Source organism: Dryobates pubescens, chromosome 8 (genome assembly GCF_014839835.1).
Source record: "Dryobates pubescens isolate bDryPub1 chromosome 8, bDryPub1.pri, whole genome shotgun sequence".
Lineage (NCBI taxonomy): Eukaryota > Metazoa > Chordata > Aves > Piciformes > Picidae > Dryobates > Dryobates pubescens.
In genome coordinates this window covers 42,153,685-42,174,784 of record NC_071619.1, presented here as the reverse complement: position 1 = coordinate 42,174,784, position 21,100 = coordinate 42,153,685, and the positions used below count along the sequence as shown (strand labels likewise).

Here is a 21,100-nt window from a genome sequence, read left to right as displayed (position 1 = left end):
TATGCACCAGCTGCAGGGAAGACTGAATGCTACAATGGTGCACATCTATGCAAGTGGTAAACTTTTGTGTTTTGTTGTTACTGTACTGGTGCTTTTATTGACTATAGCTTCTACTCCTTGAAATTACTTACACAGCACCAGAAAGTAGAGGTCTGCAAGCTTGTAGAGATTTGTTTCTTCCTTACTGGAGTAGGACACAGTGCAGGACGTTACTCAGGTTTTAAACCATAAAGATTGGTAGTGCTGATTTCCAAGTAAAACAGCAGCACAGTGATGTGAAGAGAAGTTGCCATCTGTGCAAGTGGTAAGCACAGTCTGGAGTGCTGTCTAGTGCCAGGTATTTAGACAAGATATTGGGAAGAAATTCTTTACAGTGAGGCTGGTGAGACACTGGGACAGTTTGTCCAGGGAGGTCATGAGTGCCTGCTCCTTGGGGTATTCAAGGCCAGGTTGGGCAAGGCCTTGAGCAACCTGGTCTAGGGGGAGGTGTCCCTGCCCGTGGCAGAGGTGTTGGAACTACGTGATCTTTCAGGTCCCTTTCAACAGAGACCATTCTGTGAATCGATGAGTCAAACACAGCTCAGATACGAAAGCGGAGACACTCACTAGCTTGTCAGCGTTGTGCAAGAGGTGCAACAGGGGCTGGCTGGCCTCAAGGCGATGTTCCAAATGGTGTTTCATTACCTTCAAAGCCTAAGGGAGAGAGGTAGAGATGAGGGTTGCCTAGGACAGTCCACTGCCACCAATCATAGATTCAGTAAGGTTGGAAAAGACCTCAGAGATCACCAAGTCCAACCTCTCACCCAAGACCTCATGACTACTACACCATGGCACCAAGTGCCACGTCCAGTCCCCTCTCATCATCAAGAGCAGGGCTGTGGAACATCAGCATTTCAACATGACTTCATGAACTGTGTGTGAGATGAGCACCACAGCCCACTCCTACAAATATCACCAGATTTGGGGGCAGCCATTAGCACCCCCATGGAAAGGAAACAGTGATTTGATTGGCCTGTGTAAACTGCAGCATCAGCTTGCTGACAAGCAGTGTTCATTTCCCTTCCTTTCTGTACATCTCTGCATTCTGTGGAAAAACAAAAAGTTCTTGTGCTTTGAAATTAAAGCAAACAAACAAAGCCAAACCAGGGAAAACCCAGAGAGATGAAGTCTGGTGAATGGTTTCCATGCACCATTGATGCCTTTAGTTTCACACCTAGTGTTTTCCCAAGACTAGACATTAACCTTCCTGGTACTTTTGCTGGGTGTATTTTGTTCACCAGAATCAAGAGCTGGCCAGAGATCTCGTGCTGCCTTGGGGACCCTACCAGCATCCCAAGGGAATTAGTGTATCTTGGTGAGTGGAAAAGTTCATTGAATATCCTGGTTTAGCACTGGTGCTGCCTGTTGTTGGCTGCATTCTGTGGCTTCTGGCCTCAGCAGGGTGAGGTGGCTCTTCCATTTACTTAGCTCAGCTCCCCATGCATCACTTGGTGGAAGATGGCCAGCATTTGAGCCATGGTCTTGTGCAAAACCATGTGCAAAGTGTTTGAGCTCATCAGCTTCAGTTGTCCTTAGCTCCATGAGTTGGGATGTGAGGAACTCCTCATCTGGAGTGGGCAATTTGGAAAAAGAAGCAGGCTTCCTGTTTTAATGTATCCCATTCCTTTTCTTTCCAGGAACTGGGAGCATTTTTCTCTTTCTTAAGAAAGATGGTGCCTCAGGACAGCTGCTTTCCCTCAAATGCTATTTGCTTGCTCCCACTCATCTGTGCGAGGGCTCAGCAGTAAGCCTGTGCTGCATTGCTGTGGCCATGAACAGGCTGGTTTCTAGCACGCTCCCTGCTGCTGATCACAGTGTCACAGCATCACTAAGGCTGGAAGAGACCTCAAGGATCATCAAGTCCAACCTGTGTCCACAGACCTCATGACTAGACCATGGCACCAAGTGCCACATCCAATCCCCTCTTGAACACCTCCAGGGACGGTGACTCCACCACCTCCCTGGGCAGCACATCCCCATGACAAACGACTCACTCGGTGAAGAACTTTCTCCTCACCTCGAGTCTAAACCTCCCCTGGCACAGCTTGAGACTGTGTCCCCTTGTTCTGGTGCTGCTTGCCTGGGAGAAGAGACCAACCCCCGCCTGGCTACAACCTCCCTTCAGGTAGTTGTAGAGAGCAATAAGGAGCAACCCCTTCCTGGCTATAACCACCTTTCAGGTAGTTGTAGAGGGCAATGAGGTCACCCCTGAGCCTCCTCTTCTCCAGGCTAAGCAACCCCAGCTCCCTCAGCCTCTCCTCACAGGGCTGTGCTCCAGACCCCTGCCCAGCTTTGTTGTCCTTCTCTGGACACGTTCAAGTGTCTCAATGTCCTTCTTAAACTGAGGGGCCCAGAACTGGACACAGGACTCAAGGTGTGGCCTAACCAGTGCTGAGTACAGGGCACAATGACCTCCCTGCTCCTGCTGGCCACACTATTCCTGATGCAGACCAGGATGCCATTGGCCTTCTTGGCCACCTGGGCACACTATTGGCTCATGTTTAGGCAGCTGTCAATCAGCACCCCCATCTCCCTCTCCGTTTGGAAGCTCTCAGCCACTCTGACCCCAGCCTATAGCTCTGCATGGGGTTGCCATTGCCAAAGTGCGGCACTTGGATTTGTTGAATGCCATCCCATTGGACTCTGCCCATCTGTCCAGTCGGTCAAGGTCCCTCTGCAGAGCCTTTCTGCCCTCTAACTGACCAACATCTGTTCCCAAATTGGTGTCATCTGCAAACTTGCTGATGACTGACTCAACCCCCTCATCCAGATCATCAATGAAGATGTTAAAGACGATGGGGCCCAGCACTCATCCCTGGGGGATGCCACTGGTGCCTGGCCGCCAGCTGGCTGTGGTACCATTCACCACCACTCTCTGGGCTCAGCCTCCAGCCAGTTCCTAACCCAGCTCAGAGAGCTGCTGTCCAAGCCAGGGGCTGACAGCTTAGCCAGCAGTTTACTGTGGCGGATGGTGTCAAAGGCCTTGCTGGAGTCCAGGCAGACCACATCCACAGCCTCCGCACGTCCACCAGACAGTCACCTGATCATAGAAGGAGATCAGGTTGGAGAGGCAGGACCTGCCCTTCCTAAACCCATGTTGGCTGGACCTGAGCCCTTGGCCATCCTTCAGGTGCAGTTATTGCCTCCAGGATAATCTGCTCCATCACTTTCCCTGGCACTGAGGTCAGGCTGCCAGGTCTGGAGTTTCCAGGTTCCTCCATCCGTCCCTTCTTGTGGATGGGGACCACATTGGCCAGTTTCAGTCAGCTGGGACCTCTGGCACCCCTGATTCCAGCAGGAATGTCCATTGTCTGTGTGCAGCACATGCTCTCCTTTCACCCACCCCCTTGGACCCAGCCCTAGGCACTAATAATCACCTGGCCTGACATTTGCAGTACCTGCCTGAACCTAGGCTTTACAATGTTTTCCCCTTTATGGTTCTGCTGTTTACCCTGACAACACTGCGGTCAGGAAGAGGTTAGAAAGCTGAAGGAAAGCACTCTGCAGGCTGCTCAGTTTCCCCCTTCGAAGGCTGTTGAGATGATGCAATTTTCAGTGGAACAGGACCTTCACTAAGAAAATGACTCAAGGGATTGTTCTTATCTTGAATGGTGTTGGGAAATACTGGGTGTGACCTGGAGCCAATTCCTGAGAAGCAAGAGGTTCAAGTTTCAGCCTACACCAACTGTCTGACTTCTCTCCTTCTGCAGGTCAGCAATGGTAGGGTCCCCATGTTACAGGCCATGTGACTGCATGACACACGGCTGTGTCTCTATATAGGAGATGCTTGGTGACTCGACTCAGACTGCACTGAGCCTCCCTCTACTTAGCTGTCATCAGTTCAGAGAGGTTATCTGCCATGATGATGCCTGGAGGCTTATCTGACACCAAGCCTGCTACTCCGGAAGTCCAGCATATTGCTGACCAGGTGAGTTGAGGCCTGGACAAAGATGAAGTCTATGTGCAAAGGGCTGAGTCCTGTAGCTTGTGTCCCACTGTACCCAGCATGGGTGAGGCCATGCCTTTAGTAACAGGCTCTGTTTTGGGACACTTGCTACAGGAAAAACATTGAGGTGCTGGGAAGGTCCAGAGGAGGGCAATGAAGCTGGTGAAGGGTCTGGAGAACAGGTCTTGTGAGGAGTGGCTGAGGGGACTGGGGTTGTTCAGTCTGGAGAAAAGGAGGCTGAAGGGAGACCCACCAACTGTTTTTACCCTTTCTGTTTTGCAGGTGAAGCCACAACTTGAAGGCAGGGTGAACAGGACATTTGATCTCTTCAAAGCCATAGTGTACAGGACTCAGGTGGTTGCTGGGCTCAACTACTTCATTAAGGTTTGTATATATTCTGGGAGGAGGTCCTTGCAGCTAAAGAGCACAGGTGATGTGCATAGCAGCTTACAGCAAAAAAGAGAAGCAAATGCAGTAGAAAGCCATCTGATGTGCCTATTAGAGTAAGCATTACCTCCAGCTGCTTATGAAGTCCCTCTCTTTGGCACTGCTGGTGATACAGAACTGGCAGGAGTAGCTGACACCCCGTCAGGCTATGCTGCCCTTCAGCAAGACCTGGAGAGGTTGGAGAGTTGGGCAGAGGGGAAGCTCATGCAGTTCAACAAGGAAGGGTAAGTGTAGAGTCCTGCACTTGGGGAGGAATAGCCCCCTGCACCAGGACCAGTTTTTGGCCAGTTTGGCTCGGTAGCCGGTCAGAACCGCTCCTTCGGGACAGCACCGCTCGCTTTGTGAGTTTCTGCTGGGCTTTTTGCCTTGCTTTCGGGGTTTAGCGGGTCGGGAGGACTCCTCGGGGGCAGGGATTGAGGCGGGCTCGTGCTCTCGCGAGCGTGCACGGGAGCGAGTGCCTGACGTCAGCCGCGGGAGATTTAAATCCCGGGCGGGCTGTGTGTGCAGCGCCAGTTTGGCTCGGTAGAGAGAGCCTTGCGGCTGCTTGGGAGGAAAAAAAAAAAAAAAAATTTTTTGGTTTTCACCCACACGTTGCACCATGGTCATTACTCGGAGCAAGGGTAGAAAAACAGCATCTACCCAGACAGAGTTGTTTCTCCAGCATGCTGGAGTCCAGGCTGCCAGCTGCAGAGAGTGCTTCAGCCTGGCAGTTGGAATAGAGGAAGAGGGAGAGGGTGAGGACACCTGTGTCAGGTGTGACCAGGTGAACTTCCTCCTCAGCCTGGTGGCTGAGCTGAAGGATGAAGTGGCCGAGCTGAAGGAGGAGGTGTCTAGGCTAAGGTCAATAAGGGAAAGTGAAAGGGAGTTAGACTTGTGGGAGAAGGCTCTGCAGATCTCCCCTGCTGAGGGACGGGCCCCTGAAAACGGAGAGGGATGGACTCAAGTCCCTGCCAAGGGTGGCAAGAGAAATCCACCCCGGCCATCTCCTCCTCCTCCGCTGCCCTTGCATAATAAGTATGAGGCCCTGCGGGCTGAGGGCGGTGGGGATGAGAGGGCTGAGGAGCAGCCATCCAGAGGGGAGACCAAGGCCAAGCAGTCCCCGCCAGCTGTAATGACCAGCTCCAGGGAGCAGCCTAAGGCCAAGCCTAAGGCCAAGCGGCCACTACCAGCTATAACGACCAGCTCCACAAAGAAAAGGAGAAGGGTTATAGTTGTTGGGGACTCTCTCCTGGGGGGTACTGAGGGACCCATATGTCATCCCGACCCATCCCACAGGGTGGTCTGCTCTCTACCTGGGGCGCAGGTAAGGGACATTGCAAGGGGAATCCCCAAGCTCATCAGTCCCTCTGACTATTACCCTCTGCTGGTAATACAGGCTGGGAGTGATGAGATCGACAGGAAGGGCACCAGGGCAATTAAGAAGGAGTTCAGGGCCCTTGGACAATTGATTGATGGGGCAGGCGCACAAGTGGTGTTCTGCTCAGTTCCCTCAGTGGCAGGGGAGTACACTGAGAGGAACAGAACCCACACCATCAACAAGTGGCTCAGAGGATGGTGCCAGCGGAGGAACTTTGGTTTCTTTGATCATGGGGCTACTTTTATGGCACCTGACCTGCTGGGTCCTGATAGGGTGCAGTTATCTAGAAGGGGCAAGAGAGTCCTAGCACTAGAGTTGGCAGGGCTCATTAGGAGGGCTTTAAACTAGGTCTGAAGGGGGTGGGTGAAGACATCGGTCCCTCTGCAGAGGTAAGAGTAGAGCACAAGGTAGGGTCAGTTGAGAGCTCAGGAGCCCAGCTGCAGTGCATGTACACCAATGCACGCAGCCTAGGCAATAAGCAAGATGAGCTGGAGGTCCTAATCCACCAGGGCAACTATGATATAGTTGCCATCTCAGAAACATGGTGGGACAACAGGCACGATTGGAGTGCTGCACTGGGGGGCTACAGGCTCTTTAGGAGGGATAGGAGAGGGAGGAGTGGAGGAGGGGTGGCTTTGTATATTAGGGAGACACTTTCTGCCACAGAACTTGAGCCTAACAAATCTGACATCCTGGTTGGAGTCTGTTATAGACCACCCAACAACTGGAGGCTGTCTCAAGATCATCAGATCTTGTCCTTGTGGGTGACTTCAACCTGCCAGGTATCTGCTGGGAACTTAATTCAGCAGAGAGGAGGCAGTCCAGAAGATTCCTGGAGCGGATAGAGGATTGCTTCCTGCTGCAGCTGTTAAGTGAGCCTAGCAGGGGACAGGCTCTGCTTGACCTGCTGCTCTCCAATAGGGAAGGGCTGGTGGGAGATGTGACCGTGGGAGGCTGCCTAGGGTGCAGTGACCACGAGATAGGGAAGTTTTCAATCTGCAGGGAGATAGGGAGGAGCACCAACAGAACCTTCACCTTGGACTGCAGGAGGGCAAACTTCAGCCTCTTTAAGAAACTTATTTGCAGGGTTCCCTGGGTACCAACCCTCATGAACCGAGGGGCCCAGGAGGGTTGGAGCTGCTTCAAAGAGGAGCTCTTGAAGGCACAGGAACTGGCAGTGCCCATGTGCCGAAAGATGAGCCCAGGGGAAGGCTCTGGGCCTGGGTGAGCAAGCAGCTCCTGGAGGATTGAAGGGGAAAAAAGAGGCTGTGTCACCTTTGGAAGGAGGGGAAGGCTTCTCCAGGTGTGTTCAAGGAAGTGGTTAGATTATGTAGGAATAAAATTAGAGAGGCAAAGGCCCAGTTGGAACTGAAGCTGAACACCTCTGTGAGAGACAACAAAAAGCATTGTTACAAATATATCAACACTGAAAAGAAGGGCAAGAAGAACCTGCACTCCTTACTGGACCTGGAGGGGAACATGGTGACCGAAGATGAGGAAAAGGCTGAGGTCCTGAACACCTTCTTTGCCTCAATGTTTAACAGCAAGGCAGGAGTTCAGGATGGGTGGCCTCCTGAGCTGGGTGATGAGGTCAGGGAGCAGTGTAAGTGTGCTTAGTCAGTTTGTCTGTTTTGGAGGCCACTATCAAAAGCCTTACTAAGCTCACAGAAGATCACATTTGTCTTCTCTCCCACATCTCATGCTAGCAGCGTGTCAGGCTGATTCGGCAGGAGCTCCCCTTTGTACAATCCATGCTGAGTACTTTCAATCACCTTCTTGTGCTTCCTGTTTGGAAATGACTTCCAGGGATGAGGTGTGGCTGATGAGCCTGCAGCACTCTGCATTCCCCTTCTGGAACACAGGAGAGACACTTTTCTTTCTTCCCACCTCAGGAACCTCCCCTGATGCTCAGGACCATTCAAAGGACATTGAGTGTGGTGCTGCAGTGATGTTGTGCAGGCTCCCTGAACATCCATAGGTGCACCCCTCACGTGCCATGGCACTAAGCCCAGTTTGCTTAAGTGTTCCCTCTAGCCTGAGCCAGCTCTGCTGAGGGAAGTCATAGAATACATAGAATACATAGAATAAACCAGGTTGGAAGAGACCTTCAAGATCATCGCGTCCAACCCATCAACCAATCCAACACCGCCCAAGCAACTAACCCACAGCACCAAGTACCCCATCAAGTCTTCTCCTAAAAACCTCCAGTGATGGTGACTCCACCACCTCCCCAGGCAGCCCATTCCAATGTGCAATCACTCTTTCTGTATAGAACTTTTTTCTAACATCCAGCCTGTATCTCCCCTGGCGCAGCCTGAGACTGTGTCCTCTTGTTCTGGTACTGCTTGCCTGGGAGAAGAGACCAACATCCGTCTGTCTACAACCTCCCTTCAGGTAGTTGTAGAGAGTAATAAGGTCACCCCTCAGTCTCCTCTTCTCCAGGCTAAGCAACCCCAGCTCCCTCAGCCTCTCCTCGTAGGGCTTATGTTCCAAACCCCTCACCAACTTTGTTGCTCTTCTCTGGACTCGTTCCAGCAAGTCAACCTCCTTCCTAAACTGAGGGGCCCAGAACTGGACACAGTACTTGAGGTGCGGCCTAACCAGTGTAGTGTACAGGGGCAGAATGACCTCCCTGCTCCTGCTGGCCACACTGTTCCTGATGCAGGCCAGGATGCCATTGGCCCTCTTAGCTGCCTGGGCACACTGCAGGCTCATGTTCAGTCTACCGTCGACCAGCACCCCCAGGTCCCTCTCAGCCTGACTGCTCTCCAGCCACTCTGACCCCAGCCTGTAGCTCTGCATGGGGTTGCTGTGGCCAATGTGCAGAACCTGGCACTTGGATGTGTTCAATCTCATGCCCTTGGACTCTGCCCATCTGCCCAGCCTGTCCAGGTCCCTCTGCAGAGCCTCTCTACCCTCCAGCAGATCAACTCCTGCCCCCAGCTTGTTGTCGTCAGCAAATTTACTGATGATGGACTCGATGCCCTCGTCCAGATCATCAATAAAGATGTTAAAGAGCAAGGGGCCCAGTACTGATCCCTGGGGCACACCACTGGTGACTGGCTGCCAGCTGGATGTGGCACCATTCACCACCACTCTCTGGGCTCGGCCCTCCAGCCAGTTCCTAACCCATCTCAGTGTGCTCCCATCCAAGCCATGGGCTGACAGCTTGGCCAGGAGTTTGCTATGGGGAACGGTGTCAAAGGCCTTGCTGAGGTCCAGGTAGACTACATCCACAGGCCTCCCCACATCCACCAGGCGGGTCACCTGATCATAGAAGGAGATCAGGTTGGTCAGGCAGGACCTGCCCTTCCTAAACCCATGCTGGCTGGGCCTGATCCCTTGGCCATCCTCTAAGTGTTGCGTGATTGCACTCAGGATGACCTGCTCCATAATCTTTCCTGGCACTGAGGTCAGGCTGACAGGCCTGTAATTCCCTGGCTCATCCAACCGGCCCTTCTTGTGGATGGGTACCACGTTGGCCAGCTTCCAGTCAGCTGGGATCTCTCCAGTGAGCCAGGACTGATGAAAAATAATGGAGAGTGGCTTGGCCAGCTCATCTGCCAGCTCTCTCAGCACCCTAGGATGGATCCCATCTGGTCCCATGGACTTGTGGGGGTCCAAGCTGCTGAGGAGAGCTCCTATCACTTGCTCTTGGAACACAGGGAAACCATGCAGCTCCCTGGCTCCCTCTGCCAGTTCTGCAGGCCAGCTGTCTGGTAGACGTTCTTTCCAGCTAGTAAAAACTGAGGTAAAGAAGGTGTTAAGTACCTCTGCCTTTTCCTCATCCTGTGTTACAACATTTCCTTCCATGTCAACCAAGGAGTGGAGGTTGTCCCTGCCCTTCCTCTTGCTATTAATATATTTATAGAAGGACTTGTTTGTTGTCCTTCACATCAGAGGCCAGTTTAAGTTCCAAATATGCTTTTGCCTCCCTAATTTTCCTCCTACATGCCCTAGCAACCTCTTTAAACATTCCATGGGTTGCCTCACCTTTCTTCCAAAGATGATACACCCTCTTTTTTTCCCTTAGTTCAATTAAAAGTTCATTACACAGCCAGGCTGGCCGTCTGCCCCGGCGGCTCCTCTTCCGGCACATTGGCACAGCCTGCTCCTGAGCCTTCATCAGCTCTTTCTTGAAGCAGGTCCAGCCCTCCTGGACCCCTTTATTTTTAAGGGCTTTCTCCCAAGGAACCCTCTGAATTATTTCCTTGAGCAACCTGAAGTCCGCCCTCCGGAAGTCCAGAGTGGAGGTCTTCTTGCTGGCCCTCTTAGCTTGACTGAATACTGAAAATTCTATTATTTCATGGTCACTGGCCCCTAAACAGCCTCCGACCACCACATCACCCACCAGCCCTTCCCTGTTGGTGAAGAGGAGGTCAAGCATAGCCTTACCCCTGGTAGGCTCACGCAGCACCTGGGATAAGAAGCTGTCCTCTATGCAGTCTAAGAACCTCCTAGACTGCCTCCTCTCTGCTGTGTTGAGATCCCAGCAGATGTCAGGCAGGTTGAAGTCGCCCATAAGGACAAGGTCAGGAGATCTTGAGACAGCCTTAAGCTGTCTATAGAATGCTTCGTCGACATCATCCTCCTGGTTGGGTGGTCTATAACAGACTCCAACCAGGATGTCTGCCCTACCGGTCTTCCCTCTAATTCTTGCCCACAAGCATTCAACCTGATTGTCCCTAATCTCTAGCTCAATGGCATCTAGTGCCTCCCTGAGGTACAGGGCCACCCCTCCACCCCTTCTTCCTTGTCTATCTCTCCTGAAAAGCCTGTAGCCATCAATTGCAGCACTCCAGTCATGTGAGCTATCCCACCACGTCTCCGTGATGGCAACTACGTCATAACTTTCCTGCTGCAACAAGGCTTCCAGCTCCTCTTGTTTGTTTCCCATGCTTCGTGCATTAGTGTACATGCACCTCAGCTGGGCTGCTGGTTTGGCCTCTGACCCTAGCTTACTGCCCCCAGACTCTTGCCTGAGGGGACTAGTTTCAGCCCCTCCCCCCTTCGAAACTAGTTTAAAGCCCTGTCGATGAGAGCTGCCAGTTCCCTCCCCAGAATCTTTTTACCTTTGGGGGACAGGCCATTCTCATATACTGTGACCTTTCCCCTTCTTTGGGACAGATGTACTCCATCTGTTGCCAGGTGGCCTGGTGCAGTAGAAATTTTACCAAGATCAAAAAACCCAAAATTCTTTTGTCTGCACCAGCCTCTAAGCCACTTGTTGATTATGGCTGCTGTCCTGTTCCTTGTGGTATTCCCTCCTGCAACTAAGGGTATTGAGGAAAAAATTATTTGAGCACCTGACCCCTCAACCAGATCTCCCAGGGCCCTGAAATCATTTTTGATAGCCCTGGGAGTTCTGACTACAACATCATCATTCCCTATCTGCATAAGTAGCAAGGGATAATAGTCAGAAGGCTGTACCAGCCTGGGTAGCCTTCTAGTAACATCATTAATTTGGGCTCCAGGGAGACAACAGAGTTCCCTATGAGATGGGTCTGGCCGACAAATGGGGCCCTCCATTCCCCTCAGAAGTGAATCACCAATAACAATTACCCTCCTCTTTTTCTTGAGGGAGCAGGTCCTGATGCCAGGGGAGGGTTGTTTAACCTTAGGCTGTTTTGCCTTAGGCCGTTTAACCTTAGGTTGTCCTTCTCTCTCCAGACTTTCCCACTCATCTAAGGGTCATTCCTGAAGAAAATTCCTACCAATAAAGGCTGAGACAAAGACAGCATTGAGTACTCAGCTTTTTCTGTGTCTGCTGGCAGCAGGTCCCCTGCACCACTGAGCACAGAGGGCTCACATTTTCCTTAGCATTTCTTTGTTGCTGAAGCTTTTCTTGTCACCTTTGCATGTCTCTCACCAGATTAAAAGCATTTCTAATCAAAACATGAAATAAATAGAAGGTTATGTAGAATATAAAGAATACTAAAGGGGAAATAAAAACAACCTCTGAGCAAGGCAGTAACCAGTACTGAAAAACCAGTACCAAGAAGAGCGAGACCTCATCAGTCACCTACAGCACGGCAGTTCATGGGGAGTATTTATTAGCACAGAAGTGTTTGTCCATCGAGCAAGACCTCATCAGTCACCTACAGCACGGCAGTTCATGGGGAGTATTTATTAGCACAGAAGTGTTTGTCCATCGAGCAAGACCTCAGCAGTCACCTACAGCACGGCAGTTCATGGGGAGTATTTATTAGCAGAGAAATCTTTGTCCATCTCGAATTCCTTTCCAGCACTTTCCCTTCGGACTGAGGGAATTGAGAGGCTGGGGTTTGCCTCAACTCGTGCGCCCTCTGCTGGTCCTTGCATGCACCTGCTCCCAGAGGCTAAACGCCGTTACCAAGGGAATGTTACGCGTTTCATTAGACTCTAATCCCCCTCCGCTTCCTCTAACGCTTCATCTCGAGTCTCTCTGCAGGCCCTTGCCAATGACACACAGAGTCCACGTTAAACCTACAGATACAGGGACAGCTGCAAACCAGCACAGAAAAGATTCTGGGTTTCCTCTTGCTCTTTGCTGTGAAGAGCTGACTGTCACTCCCCCTTCAATTCCCTCACCAAGCAACTCCACCAATAGGAGCCAGCCACAGAATTCCAGTTAAGATGCACTAAGGCCAGTGCAGCTCTGTGGGATAGAGTTAGTGCAGGTGAAAGCAGAGCTGTGCAGCTCCATTGGTTAGGTAGTGCACAGGGAGTAGCAGAACAGAAATGGATTTTTATTTCCTCCAGCATTAAGTTTCAAAAGGAGACACTTTCATTGCTCCTCTGTGGGCACAGGAATCAACACTGTGCAGCCTCCAGAAAGCACACACAAGAAACCATTATAGAAACCACAAGATAAGCTGGCTAGAAATAAGAGAGTTCATCATGCTTTGCCTTGCTGCTCTGGTAGCTGTGGAGACTGAGAGGCTTGTTCTCGTGAGGAAGGCTTTTGAACACCCGCAGGTGCACGAAGTCCTCATTGCCAACGTGGACCTGCAAAGCATGAAAAACAGTGAGCTCCACTGAGCAGCAGCAAACCTTCAGCAGGGAGTGATGGTCTAGATGATATTCAGAGGTCCCCACCAACCCCTACCATTCTGTGATCAGTGAGATGTAATCATAGAATCAATAAGGTTGGAAAAGACCTCAGAGATCATCAAGGCCAACCTGTCACCCAACACCTCAGGACTAACTAAACCAAGTGCCACATTCAATCCCTTTTTGAACACCTCCAGGGACAGTGACTCCACCACCTCCCTGGACAGCACATTCCAATGGCCAATGTCTCTTGCTGGGAAGAATTTCTTCCTAACATCCAGCCTGAACTGCCCCTGGCACAGCTTGAGACTGTGTCCTCTTGTTCTGGTGCTGCTTGCCTGGGAGAAGAGACCAACCCCCACCTGGCTACAGCCTCCCTTCAGGTAGTTGTAGAGAGCAAGAAGGTCTCCCCTGAGCCTCCTCTTCTGCAGGCTAAGCAACCCCAGCTCCCTCAGCCTCTCCTCACAGGGCTGTGCTCAAGGCCTCTCCCCAGCCTTGTTGCCCTTCTCTGGACACCTTCAAGTGTCTCAATGTCCTTCTTAAACTGAGGGGCCCAGAACTGGACACAGGACTCAAGGTGTCACCTGACCAGTGCTGAGTACAGGGCTCAATGACCTCCCTGCTCCTGCTGGCCACACTGTTCCTGATGCAGGCCAGGATTCCATTGGCCCTCTTGGCCACCTGGGAACACTGCTGGCTCATGTTCAGCCTACTATCAATCAGCACCCCCAGGTCCCTCTGTTTGGGAGCTCTCAGCCACTCCGACCCCAGCCCGTAGCTCTGCATGGGGTTGTTGTGGCCAAAGTGCAGCACCTGGCACTTGGATGTGTTGAATGCCATCCTGTTGGACTCTGCCCATCTGTCCAGCCTGGCAAGGTCCCTCTGCAGAGCCTTTCTACCCTCTAACTGACCAACATCTGCTTCCAACTTGGTGTCATCTGCAAATTTGCTGATGACTGACTCAATCCCCTCATCCAGATCATCAATGAAGATACTGAACAGGATGGGGCCCAGCACTGATCCCTGGGGCACACCACTGGTGCCTGGCTGCCAGCTGGCTGTGGCACCATTCACCACCACTCTCTGGGCTCAGCCTCCAGCCAGTTCCTAACCCAGCTCAGAGTGCTGCTGTCTAAGCCAGGGGCTGACAGCTTGGCCAGGAGTTTGCTGTGGGGAATGGTGTCAAAGGCCTTGCTGAAGTCCAGGCAGACTACATCCACAGCCTGCCCCACATCCACCAGGCAGTCACCTGGGCATAGGAGGAGATCAGGTTGGAGAGGCAGGTTAGTTTGGCTGATAGAGGAAACTGAACATTGGAAACAGGCTTACCCTGAGGTGACTGAATCCCCATCCCTGGAGGTGTTCAAAAGACACAGAAATGTGGTATTGAGGACCATGGTTTGGCACCAGCCTTGACAGAGTTAGGTAATGGTTGGACTTGATGATCTTAAAGGTATTCTGTGATTCTGAATCTTCTATGCTTGTTAATCCTGCCTGTGCCTGAGACAGGCAATGTGCAGGTGGGGAACTGGAGTTGCAGAGAAGTGATTAATACCTTGAGCACATGCTCAATGCTCTAATCTTACCTGGCCCAACAAGCACTTAAGAGCTCTGATTACAGTTGCTTGGGGTTTGTGTGTGGCATCACCACAGGCAGAGACAGAGCAGGTTTGATACTTCACTGTCTCATTCCACATCTGGACTTCACTTAATGTGGTTAGTGCTCAACATCACAGATGTGTAATTAGCCCCAAACCCAAGTTTCAACAAAATAACTGAAAAGTGAAACTCATAGTGAGAACAGGGAAGTATTATGAAACCAGGAGAGAGTCTCCTTCTCTGGAGGCATTCCAAACCCACCTGGACATGCTCCTGTGGGATTTACTCTAGGTGATCCTGCTCTAGCAGGGGGGTTGGATTAGATGATCTTCAGAGGTCACTTCCAACCCCCAGCATGCTGCAATTCTGTGCAGAACTTTTCTCTCCATTTAATAGAGGCTGGGAGGTGGAGGGGGGACGTTTTCCTTTGTAATGTTCAGATTGTTTTCTTATTAAGGACAAATCATAGGCATCCCTCTGCAGGCAAGGAACCCCCCCCACCCATTCCAAATAATACACATCCTAATTAAAAATGTGTGTATGAAAAAAATCCCATTGCCCAGTGTCCTCTACCTTGATGAAGTAGTTGGTTCCAGCAACCACCTGAGTTTTAAACTCCACTGCAGTGAACACATCAAATGTTTTCCCTTCTTTTTCTTCCAGCTGAGGCTTCACCTGAAGGAAACAAGAGGCTGCTTAAGACTGAAGCAAGATTCAAGTATTTAGGAGTTAAGGCCTATGCTCTCAGCATGCCTTGGTACCCTCCAGCTGCATTGCCAGGCAGAGGGCAGTTCCCTGCTCTCCCACTTACTGAAACACTAACATCAGTAACGCTCTGTGGTGAAGCAAGACCAAAAATCTTACTGCTGCCAGACAGGCAGCAAAGCCAAGACAGACAGAGGTGTGACTCGGTCACCACAGCCTGACACCAGCCTGGTGTCTCCACAGGAGAGCTGTGGAGTCTGGTGGGAGATTTACTGTGACAGAGGATCTCCTCTATGCATGCATCCACTTCCCCTTCCGCCCTGCACATCTAACCAGCAGTGTGGAGTGGTTCAGTATCTACAGGCAAGAGACTACAGCAGTGTTTCATTTACATCAGTCTCCCCAGCAGAAGAAGGGTGGTCTTTGGCACAAGTTCCCTTTCCAAATTCAGAAGAAGTCATTACAGAACATCAAATTCTTGCTCAGGCTTTGTTTACAAGGACAACAGGAGTTAGTCTTGGAAGTCCTTGCTGCAGTCATAGTTCCACCCCGGCCTACAGGTCTACAGCCCGCCTGCATCGTTAGGTAGCCTTCCCTCCCTCCCACTGCAACAGCAGTGCTCAGTCTCCCTCCAGCTCTGTGGTGTGCTTCCCCTTCTCCCTGAGTTCAAGGGGAATAAACAGACATTTGGTCTCCTGCCTGAATCCCAACTGCTTCCCTGAGGCAAAACAAGTGTCTGTTTGCTGCTGTTCAGGCACTGCAGGTAAAGCATGAAGAGAAGCAGCTCCTGCAGCAGGGTATTTCCTCCCACCTCTCCAGCACTGAGAAGGCACAGAACCAACTCTAGTGCCTTTCCAGGGTAGCTCATCAGTGACCATCCTGTCCCTGAGAGCTGTGACTATACATCTTCTCTCAGAGGTCACACCTCTATGATTCTCCCAGGCTGCAAGTAGTACATTGAAAGTAAGGCAATGATGGTTGGCTGCTCTTCTGCATGTTTGGGGTTTTTACCACATGGAGATCGAAGTGCACCCAGCAGCTTTGCATTCTAAGATGCAAGGAAGGGCACAGCCCCAGAAAGTGCAGTGATTCCCTTATCCCTCCTCTGCTTCTCAAGTCAAGTGATTTCAGTTTCCATCACTGGAGCTACTAAGCAGGGCAGAGGGCAGACATGTATTGTCCCACTGACCCTATCCTGCCCCATGCTCCCTTATCAGTCCTAGGCACTGTGGAAGGTTGGTTTCTTAAGTCTCGACATCACCCCAGCTCAGCACATTGGGTAACTCCACCAGGAAGCTGAAGCCTGGGCTCTGTGACTGTGGCCAGCTCTGAGTCATGTGCAGCTGCGAGCTTGTCAGGGAGTTCCTGTGGCACTGACTCACCACAGCACGTGATGAATGGGCAGCCAGATCTAAGTACCTGGAGGGAGAGCCCAGAGAGTCTCTGGCCTACCAGCCCACCTTGCTAATTCATGAGCTTAGGCTAGATCTGGGGTCCAGGTGGACACAGGAGCCAGCACTGTGACCAGTGGTAAGAAAGGTAACAGCACACTGGGCAGTGTCAGCAGGAGCCCAGCCAGAAGAGAGAGACAAGTGACTGCTGCCCTGGTGGAAGAGCACTGGAATTCTGTGTTTGGTTTTGGGCCCCAAATACAGGAGAGATGTCAACAAACTCCCGAAGTGGCAGAGGGCCACCAGGAAGCCAGATGGCTGGAGACATTCCTGCTGTAAGGAGAGGAATGAAGAAGTAACCTTGCTAAGCCTGGAGAAGCTTTGAGGAAGGTTTTCCAGAATCATAGGAGCATGTAGCTGCTTTGGTTGGAAAAGACTTTGAAGATCATCAATTCCAAGTCTAATGGTCTGGTGCTAAGCCATGCCTCTCAGCACCACATCTCTGCAGCTTTTGAACACCTCCAGGGATGGGGATTCAACAACACTCCTAGGGACTGTTCCAGTGAGAACACTGAAGAAGTTTCTTCCAATATCCAACCTCAACCTCCTCACTTGTTCCTAGAGAGATGAGACCAACATCTACCTCGCTCCAGTGTCCTTGCAGGGAGCTGCAGAGAGCCAGGTCTCCCTTCAGCCTCCTCTTCTCCAGGCTAAACCACCTCAGCCACTCCTCACCAGGCTCTTCTCCAGAACATGACAGGGAGGCCTTTTCAGGTCAAAGCAGGACCTGTGACTTCCTCAGCAATTCTCAGTGATGTTCCTATTGCTGCACACAGAGGCTGGTGCTCAGGAGATGCACATCTCTCCTTCTTAAATGCACAATCATCAGATTCTAGAAGCTATGCATTAATGTCAGCCACTGCTGTGCCTTTGGGTGCTCTGCACCTGTTCAGACACTGCTGCAGCTCGGGGAGCAAATCTGGCCTGTGACAAGGCCTAAGAAGCTGGAACTCAAACTTCCTCTTTCTTCACCAGCCTGACACAGCCTGGCTGCTCAAACCAAAAAGCAGAAGGAACTGCAGGTCCCCTGAGTGAACCAAGAGCGTGTGCTTTGCCAGACCATGGCTGTGCAATGGCATTCTTGGAGCAGAAGCCTGCCCTTCAGTAGCACAGGCACCAAGTCAAGTTACTGAAGTAGCAGCAGGACTTGAAACCGGCAGTGCTTAGAGCTGAATTCTGCACTAGGGAATAGCAGAAGCAGCAGAGAAGTTTTCTTGCTTATTCCCCTCACAAAGTCTGAACGAACATTCAGATTTTGGAACAACCATCACAGGCTTACACGAGGCAGGCTCTGCACAGGTGACCACAAAGACCAACAGCCTCCTGGCCTGGATCAGGAGCAGTGGGCCCAGCAGAAGCAGGGAAGTGATTGTGCCTTTGTACTCAGCATGGGGGAGGCCACACCTTGAGTACTGCGCTCAGTTTTGGGGCACTCACTACAAGAAAGAGTGCTGGAAAAGAGGAAAGAAAGAAAAGGAGCTGGAGGGAGTCCACAGAAGGGCAGTGGAAGTGGTGAAGGGTCTGGAGGGAGCTCTGGAGGTTGGAGTGGGGTGGGGATCAGCCTCTTGTCCCTGGTGACAAGTGACAGTGGCCTCAAGCTGCACCAGCGGGGTTAGGCTGGGTATTAGACTTCACTGAAAGGGTTTCTCAGCCGCTGGCACACGCTCCCCAGACAGGGGGTTGAATCCCCACCCCTGGAGGTGTTTCAAAGATGCAGAGATGTGCTGTTGAGGCACATGGTTTAGCATCAGACTTGGCAGAGTTTGACAACGGTTGGCTCGGTGCTCGTCAAGATCTTTCCCAACCCAAACGATTCTATCATTCTGTGATCTGAGCTCCTTCCTGAAGCTCGAGGGAAAGCACTTTTCAGACCTGGGATGTACCCGGGGGTGGCTGCACCTCCTCCCTGGAGGGTATCACATCAGCTGCACGGCCAGGAGGGGAGCTGGAAGCACCCCGGCTCTCACTGCTGCCTCAACGCTGCCTCTCTACATCTCTCCCAAATCACTTTGTCAAATGGTGAAGCCGCTCTGCCCGGACTCAGTGAAACTCCGCAGGGCCAAGCAGGCACAGGGAGGGCTCCAGAAAGGCAGTGACTGCTCCGTCCTTTTCCGCAGTGTGTCAGTCTCCGTGCTTTTAAACCGGCCCGGGGGGTGTGGGGGAGAGGAGGATGGCGTAAAGTCGCCTCCGCCTTCAAGCTGTGCGCAGCCGTGGCCGAATGCCCTGGGTCCCCACCACCCCCTCCCGGCGGGGGACAGAGCTCAAGCACACCGACCGCAGCTGGCAGGCCCGGGCCGAGATCCAGCAGCCCCTCACCGGGACCGGCGGGAGGGGCCTCGGCCCGGGACCGGCGGGAGAAGTCCCGGTGCCGGCGGGAGAGGCCCGGGACCAGCGCCCTGCCCCCGCTGCGGCCAGCGCTCCCCACCAGGCCCTTCCCGGCCCTGGGGCTTCCTCCCGGGGCTGGCTTCCTCCCGTGCTCACCCCGCGGCACGGCGCGGCGCCCTCACCTCGTCGGCGATGCGCTGTGTCTCGTCGGTGGCGGCCCGCGCCGCCGAGGCGCCGCCGCACAACATGCCGCAGCCGCTGCCTTCCGCCCCGCTGCCAGCGCCCGGGCGGTGCCGCGGGCGGGGCGGTGCCGCGGGCGGGGCGGTGCCGCGGGCGGGGCGGTGCCGCGGGCGGGGCGGTGCCGCGGGCGGGGCGGTGCCGCGGGCGGGGCGGTGCCGCGGGCGGGCTGGCCCCGCGGCCGGGCGGGGCGGGGCCGGGCCTAGGCCTGGGCCCAGCGCCGGGGAGTGACTGAGCCGTGGTTTGGTAGCGGCTGGAACGAGCATGCGAAGAGCATCAGGTTCAACCCCCGCCTGCCAGAGCAGGCTCAGCCAGAGTAAACCACACAGGAAGGCTCCCAAAGGCCTTTGGAATGCCTACGCAGACTCCACAACCTCTCCGGCCAGCCTGGTCCAGTGCTCTGCCACCCACAAAAGCAGGTTTTTCCCTTCTGCCACTCCTGCGTTCCAGCTTGTGGCCAGTGCCCCCAGCGCAGGCCTGCAGGAGGAGCTAGCGCAGGTCCGCAGCCTGAGCTTGCCGGATGACGCCTCAGTCACAGACCTGTGTGAGGACAGGGCTGCCCTGGGGCTATCCTGAACTGCAGTTTTTTTCTTTCCCAGCACGTGGTTTTCCAGCAGCCCTCACCTACATGGCATAGAATTGTTTCCATTGGAAAAGACACATCTGCTTCAGCAGTGTGGAAAGTTCCATCTTTTCAGTGGTGCCCAGTGATAGGACAAGGGCCAGTGAGCACAAACTAGAACACAAAAGGCTTCCAAGAATCATAGAATGGCACAGGTTGGAAGGGACTTTAGACACCATTTACTCCAATCTCTCTGCCACGGGCAGGGATGCCTCTCAGCTAGACTTTGTTTCACTTAAATATACAGAGAAACTCGTTTACTTTTAGGGTGCCAGAGCACTGGAACAGGCTGCTCAGAGAGGTTAATCCTAGAATACAATCAACAAGGTTGGAAAAGACCTCAAAGATCATCAAGTCCAACCCATCACCCAACACCTCATGACTGGTAGACCATGGCACCAAGTGTCACATCCAATCCTCTCCTGAACACCTCCAGGGATGGTGACTCCACCACCTCCCTGGGCAGCACATTCCAATGCCCAACAACTCTCTCTGGGAAAAACCTTCTCCTCACCTCGAGCCTAAACTTCCCCTGGTGCAGCTTGAGACTGTGTCCTCTTGTTCTGGTGCTGCTTGCCTGGGAGAAGAGACCAACCCCCACCTGGCTACAACCTCCCTTCAGGGAGTTTTAGAGAGCAAGGAGGTCTGCCCTGAGCCTCCTCTTCTGCAGGCTAAACAATCCCAGCTCCTTCAGCCTTTCCCCAGCCTCATGGCCCTTCTCTGGACACGTTCAAGTGTCTCAATGTCCTTAAATTGAGGGGCCCAGAACTGGACACAGGACTGAAGGTGTGGCTTAACCAGGTTGTGGAGTGAGACTTTCAAAACCAGCCTAGACATGTTCCTGTGCAACCTGATCTAGGTGAACCTGCTCTAGCAGAGGGGTTGGACTAGATGATCTCTGGAGACACCTTACAACCTCTACCAGTCTGTGATTCTGTGATGCCCAGGACTCCCTCTTTCACCATGTGCATCGTTCCCTCCTTCAGGCTGATGTAGCTTGTTCCTCAGCCAGCAACCTAAAGGCTGTGGTGAATCATCCAGCCTTTGAGAAATACCCTAATAAGCCTTTACCCAGAATGTTCAGATCTTTAGCTGAATTTCCCCCAGTTTAAACACCCAGATTCTTTGGAAAAACAACAACCAAAACCTACCTTCCTCATCCAGCTTCCAAGCTATGCCAGACTTACTAGTTAGAGAATCCTTGCACTTGATGATCTTGGAGGTCTTTTCCAACAGAAACAATTTTACAGTTCTGTGATCCCTTGGCACATTCGGTAAATGCAACTCTAAATTTAACAGCAGAGGCTATGGTGTACAGAATGGACCTCCAGCACTGGTGG

The 21,100-nt window shown here is 52.5% G+C and overlaps 2 protein-coding genes across 2 annotated transcripts; one reads left to right on the top strand and one right to left on the bottom strand.

The window, feature by feature from the left end:
• Positions 1 to 3,831: 3,831 nt before the first annotated feature.
• Positions 3,832 to 11,477, top strand: LOC128897390 (cystatin-A-like). The gene is made up of 3 exons (XM_054163908.1): positions 3,832 to 3,967; positions 4,268 to 4,369; positions 11,460 to 11,477. The coding sequence occupies exons 1-3, from the start codon at positions 3,899 to 3,901 to the stop codon at positions 11,475 to 11,477; spliced, it is 189 nt and encodes a 62-aa protein (XP_054019883.1). The 5' UTR covers positions 3,832 to 3,898.
• A 425-nt stretch (positions 11,478 to 11,902) lies between these two features.
• LOC104298408 (cystatin-B) lies at positions 11,903 to 19,209 on the bottom strand. Its single transcript, XM_054163490.1, has 3 exons — positions 19,084 to 19,209; positions 14,994 to 15,095; positions 11,903 to 12,776 (listed from the first exon to the last, which is right to left on the bottom strand). The coding sequence occupies exons 1-3, from the start codon at positions 19,147 to 19,149 to the stop codon at positions 12,648 to 12,650; spliced, it is 297 nt and encodes a 98-aa protein (XP_054019465.1). The 5' UTR covers positions 19,150 to 19,209; the 3' UTR covers positions 11,903 to 12,647.
• Positions 19,210 to 21,100: the final 1,891 nt, after the last annotated feature.